Source organism: Cyprinodon variegatus, unplaced genomic scaffold (genome assembly GCF_000732505.1).
Source record: "Cyprinodon variegatus isolate N-32 unplaced genomic scaffold, C_variegatus-1.0 Scaffold1142, whole genome shotgun sequence".
Lineage (NCBI taxonomy): Eukaryota > Metazoa > Chordata > Actinopteri > Cyprinodontiformes > Cyprinodontidae > Cyprinodon > Cyprinodon variegatus.
This window is the reverse complement of record NW_015151595.1, coordinates 28,281-34,697: the sequence shown is the minus strand read 5'-3', so window position 1 is coordinate 34,697 and position 6,417 is coordinate 28,281. Positions and strand designations below refer to the sequence as shown.

General features: G+C 37.7%; 1 protein-coding gene across 1 annotated transcript in view; it reads right to left on the bottom strand.

Moving 5' to 3' along the window:
• The window catches only part of LOC107101723 (teneurin-1-like), a gene marked incomplete at its 5' end in the record, with an annotated part of 104,782 nt that overhangs the window by 73,580 nt on the left and 24,785 nt on the right, over positions 1-6,417 (bottom strand). The window contains one exon of the mRNA XM_015400739.1: positions 2,661-2,893. Coding sequence (XP_015256225.1) covers positions 2,661-2,893 — 233 coding nt within the window. The remainder of the gene's footprint in view (positions 1-2,660; positions 2,894-6,417) is intronic.

Below are 6,417 nucleotides of genomic sequence, written 5' to 3'. Positions count from 1 at the left end.
ATGATCTGGTTGATCTGGATCTATAAAGTGACCTGAGATGACAGGATGTGAATTGAAGTTATAGAAATAAACTGAATAGAATTGAATTAACTTGAATATCTGCAATAATAACCAAAATTAAATGATTATGGAGTGAGAACATGAGTTTCCAGGTTAAATTAGTTTCTGTTTTTCTAATCCTGACGGCGGGTAGAGCAAAGGGTACGAGCAGCATGAACCCATCAATCTTTTCCAGCCCGCTGTGAACATGATGGGGTGTTTTTCTGGGAGCTCACAGTCGAATCCTTGAACCAATTAAGCATCATTTTAATGCCCCAGGATGGACCGCTCCCCCCCCCATTCTTCTTCTAGAAGCACAATTGCTTTTATAATTTCAACGAGTAACAAAGCTTGGAGTGATTGGTGAAATTAGTGAAAATATAACTTCCCAATCAGTGGTGAAGGAAGGCTGTGGAGCTTTTACCTCCCAGGAAACATTCCTACAATCCAACATCATTCCTTTCAACATCAAACTTAATCTGAATTATATTGGTTTAAAAACAGCATTTATTCTCTGGTTCTCACTGATTAATGATTTGCACATAAATAAAAATAAATAAAAATCTTTAATCATCCATGTCTTCCTGTTGTTCCAGTAAAAGTGCATGAAAGCAGAGAAAAGGCGGAGCTTGGTTTGTTCCCCTGATAAACCGCCTGCTAAGCTCAGCGTGTCGAAGATCGAACGCATGAAAACAGGTTTACAGTTTTAACAGGATATGAAAATCCCTGCAGAAGAACCAGTTTACCTGCAAAGTATTCACACCGCTTTTCTTGTCATGGAAGCTGAACTATGACGCCGTTTCATTGGGATTTTATTTAATGGATCAACTCAGGGTAGTATCGTGATAAAGGAAGAAAATTAATAACTAAAATGTCAATAAATCTCATAAGGAATTATTATTAATAATTTGGAGAATCACCTTTAAATGCAGCTAAATGTCTTTTCTTCTCTTTTTAAGACTAATGATGAAGCTGAATTCTGCAAACTCTCCCATAAAAATCACTCAGAGTTTTAAGGTCTCTTTAAGTTTAATACTTTGTTAATATTCATATTTCAGGTGCAGAATATGCATATATGTTTTTATCTAATTATTATCCCTGTTAGCCCCCTGAAGCCACCTGGAAGCATCAACTGTTTTCCCCCAGCAGGCTGGTTGGATGTTTGGCATTAAGTCCTTTTACCTTTAGCTTTATTGTAGATATAAAGTGTTTTTATAGATCTCATTAAATGTGCTTAAGCTGATGAACTCCTCAGTTATTCCTGTTTACATAAACGTTCTTAACAGTGAAGATGGAAAATAAAAAATGTGTTTCTGATTGAAACTATTTTATCTGATCTCTGGTTTTATGCTCTTTGTGTTTTTGGGTCGTTTTCCTCGGCCTCCGTCTCAAAATTATTTATGAGCTTCTAGCGACTTTGCTTCTCAGGATAAAATCTTTGCATCAACTTTGAGCAGCTTGTCCCACTTCAGAAAAGAGTCAGGATGAAGTGAGGAGACGGATTTGCAGCGTTAGCTTTCTGCCACGTTAGCCACTGAAGCTAAGCTTTAGTTTGATCTACATTCACCTTTTTCCACATGATGATTATTTATCAGCCGCGCTGCTAATGTGTCCAAAATTCCCACGACTGTTTTTGGTGCCTCTGACTAAAATCCCTGTTGGCTTTTTTTTCATGTATCAATATCTTTTAACTTCAAAATCAAGGAATGACACAAAAACCAAATTATATGCATTGAAAAATGATCAGATAAAATATGCGAGACCTTTTGGAAAGTATTGCTGTAATGTGAGGGACGGTGATTCTGTGCAGATGTGAGACGGAAAAAGGACGACAACATTTCCACAGCATCCATTTTATGTTTCCAGACGCTACTGATTCAAAAGGTTGAAAAATAAAGAACTCACACATTTGCACCAATAATTTAGAGGTACGCACCTTAATGACAACGAAACACAAGCTTTGTTCAAAACAACAGGTTGAAACTCAAAGAAATCAGAGTATAAATCACTTCCTACTCAAATAAAACCCCCAATAAGCAACAGAATGAAATGATGCAAGAGGGATCCAACTCATATCTAAACACTGTCACATCCACTGTCTCAGGTCTGTGATTAAGTCAGGCTGATATATGAGGAAATAAAGCTGTGTGCTCAGCTATCCCAGCATTAATCAGCCGTCATGAACAGATAACAGCCTGCAGCTTTCCTTCATCACACATTTTCTACCTTTAAGAGTAAAAGCTTCAAAGCATCTCTGATGGTTCCAAGGTTAGCCATTTTTATGATCTCATTGCTGCAGATTTCTAAGTGTCCTGTATCGACTTTGCACTTTGCCCAAAATGAGAAGGTTGGGAGGGGGGGTGAAACTCCCCCAAACCACTTATGTAATGAGTTGCTATAGTTGCTATAGGACGTCTGCAGCGACCTTCAGTGAGTTAGCCGATGCTTTGCCCTCCAGCCAGGTGTTCCTAATATTAGCAAATACTAAACTTTGATCACAAATCTATAAGAGTTTCCTGGAGGGACGATAAATGTAACTGATGCTGATGGCAGCAGCGTGCAGAGAGAGAGAGAGAGAGAGAGAGAGAGTTCCTGGGCTGCACGGAGCGTATCATCCTTACCTCGAGGGTTGCTGAGCGCAGCTTCCGTGGCCTTTCTGCCCTCCCCACAGTGGCTCTGGTCAAACGGCAGGCATTGCTCCCCCGTCCCCGCCACTACTTCAAGGTTGCGTGCTGGATCCTTGGGCTGCCCGAGATTCCTCACTCTGTACACCCTGCGGCTGCTTGTGTCAGACACGTAGAGGACCTCGCCCACCGGGTCCATGGCCAGATAGTACTTATGTGCAGGGCTGGTGCTTCAGAAAGAAAAAGACAGACTAGGTTGAAAATGAGGTGAAACACAAAAACAAGCATTTATGCTTTTTACTTCTTTGCCAAGGACTGAACTCCTGCTGACAGAAACTCGCCCAATTAAGCCAGAATAAATTTGCTGTTAAGCAGCAGAGTGCTAACCTGGAAGCAAGCAGGTTATTTCAGTGAATATGATCAGGAAACTGGACTCAAACAAGAGAAGCTCATTTCCAACAATCCAACTGTTAATCTGATCTTATTTTTAGGATTATGCTATGAGTAGAAATGCTTATTATATAATAAAAAGACATTAAAGTAGCTGTTTACTGTGTGGTTTTATACGTCACCTGTTTATAATGGCTCCCGTTCACTGAGGTTCATAGACATCGATGTTATGGATGCTCCTTTATGGTTCTAAGTCTTTTTTTTATCCACTAAAGAACTGGACATCTGCTGAACGTCTGCAGCTGGATTAGGGATTATTATTCTCTAGATAATCCGGTTTGGGACATTATTTCACCTTTAGAAAGAAAGTCTCATTTTTGACTCTGAAATATTTAAATAAACAGAAGATAATGGTTTACTAATCTCCACAAGTTCTCTGGATGTGAAACAAGCCCTAAGTACTACACCTCCACCTCCGTGCTTGGCTGGTGTCTGAGGTGCAGATGTCAGTGATGTAAAGGAGAATCCATAACATTAATGTCTAGAGATTATAAAGAGGTCACCTATAAAACCATTAAGAAACACTTTAATATCATTTATTTAATATACTTAGAGGAAAAAAAGAGATTTATTCAAATGCAACTTTAGGAACCTTGGCTAAACTTATAACTCTGAATTTATAACCAAAGGCCACAAAGTTATGCAAATTTAAGAATAGAAAAAAAAAAATCAGTTCCTTTGTCCTTTAACTACAAACTATAATTTTTTTCTGTTTAGAAATGATTCTAATTGTGTCGGATATAATATATATATTTTTTATAACAGCTCTTTTTAAAACTGATGTCTTTTTCTTTCTGTTTTTGTTTCAGTTCTACAATTTTCAGCGTTTGTTTCATGCAAACTTTTTCCCTCTTTGCAAAGAATCAAAGTTGACCTCAAACTGGAAGCAGGTCTTCATAAACATCCAGATGTTCATTTTCTTTAGGCGTCTTTTCTTTATTCTGCTGCCTTGACCTGCTGAACGCTCCGATGAAACAACTTTAAAACATTTAAGCTTCTTTTAGTCGACTTATTGTTGGTATTGTGCAACACTTGCTAACAAATTCAGGGGAATTTCCCCTTAAATGTGATAAAAGCTTCTTCCACCACAGCAAATAGTTTTCTTTACACCAAAACGTGACCTAATCCTTGCTTAAACTGCACTATAATTTATCTTTTGAACTCACTGGTCTTGTAATATTCCTAAACCAGTTTATTTCTTTTTGAAGTTGAACTTGTAATTTGCTTTTTTTTGGCTTAAGCTTAAAGTACATCCTTTTATATTGGACTAAAATATGCCTCATAAATAACAAATAAAGAAGGTCGTTTTTTTTTTTGCTTTGTTTTTGTTGACGGACTTCCAAACTTGCAAACCAGTGCCGTCTGGCAAACTAATTGGATCCCATTAGGCAGCGATGTCACAAAGAAGCTGTGAATTAAACCAAGGAGCTGAAATAATGTTTGAAGCTGTTTCTTTCACAAGCAAAGATGCGTTCAAAGGAGCTGAAGGTTTTTGTAACGAATGGAAATGAAGAGTGTAGCTCCTAATTTTAAAGGAGCAAGGTGAGCCTGGACTGGTGTGGTCGTGTCGGTGCATCATTTAAACATTCTGGAGTTTGTTTTGGAGCTTCTGTGATCAGCAGCGAATAAAGATGACAGAACTCACATTCATTCAAATCTGCTGCACTTCTGTTAACTCTGAATACTTTCTGGTTACTTTAAAATGTTTTTAAGACAAGTATCCAGATGATGTCTGAGCCTCTTTATCTGGAAAAGCAGTTTTTTACAGAGTTTGGACATCAGGGTGACCTAACCTGAGAAACCAGGGAAGATTTCTGCTGCTTAATGAAGCAGAATAGAAGAGGTTCCTCCTAAATATATTCAGGTTATGCTTTTAATGTATTAACTTCAGAGATGTTCCTCTGAGTGGCAAAGAAAATAAATAAAGAAAAAAATCTATTGGGTGCAGATTCTTAATTCATACTTAAGGAAGCCCAGAGCGGTCGTGTTCCTCTGATACTTTTTCATGGTGGTTTCTGAAGAAAATACGTTCATTTTTATCATTATCTAAAGATAACGAAAGTTTTTTTCTTATGATAACCAGATGATTGGTTTTAAAACTGATTCCATCTTTCAACAGAGAGGATTTAGAAGTCATGGCAGCCTGTGTGTAATTCTTTAAATAATCCTAAAATAACCTAAAATAATAATAACAGCTCCGGTGTTCCGCCTGGAACAGCTAGAAGATGCATTAACACCCAAAATGAGTCCAGATTAAAGATTTTCATTAAAAACAGTCAGATTTTACTGCACACTCGGTACCGGGTGTTCCAGTCCATCCACAGGCATGGATGGACTGGGAATCCAGGGCTGATGGCCAGCCTCATTCATTTCTCAGTCAGGTTTATCCGCTCGTTATGTCAGGAAATCAATCACTGTTTTCTCTTGATAACGACATAATTATCTCGTTATCTTGTAAAAACAATTAATGGTTTAACCGTGATAACGAGATAGTTATGTCATTATCTCAAGAAGGCAAAGGGAAAAAAAAGTTGAGTATGACCTCTCTAGGCTTCCATACATACTTTATTCTATGCATGAAAATCAGGATTACTAAAATATATGATGTAAAATAGTAAAAAATATTTCAATCAGTTCTGTATTTTATAATGCTGGAATTTCAGTTTTAATTGAACTAAAATAATATTTTATTGTGCAAAAACTGGCATTTTTCTTCATATTTTAGTAATAAACACAAACATCTGATTTGCCTTTTCTTTCTGACAGACTCTGTCTTTACTTCCAGATACGTATCTTTAAAAAACAGCTTTTTATTTTTAGATAAACCAATTCCTGCCATCAGTGAGCAATCCATGAATGAAGTAATGTCTGCTTATAAAGATACCAACACATAAAAAGAAGAAAATTGCCCAAAAAATGACAAATTTAGTAGGTGGTGCGTCCAATGAAAGACGCCATGTTGCATCTTCATGAGTACAGTAGCTGAGAAGGGACAAACTTGTTAGCCTTGCGCCTTTTTTCTGTATATGAAGATTGGTGTGTTTGGAGGAGATGTAAGCAGTGACCACCGTAGATGGTTCTACTCTCAGGGGAAATGAAGGAAGGAAGAAAATACCCAAGAACAGAAGAAGAAGCAATATGTTGGAGAACAGAGCAGTGAGGTCAGGAACTTCCTGGGGAGACGGAGAGTTCGTTTATTACCCTACGCTGGATAAACTCATTTAGAACAGTTATCAGTTGCTCTTAGAAGCCAAACAAAAGTCAAACCAGCAGGCGACTCTGGTTGTTAGCTGATATTGGTAGC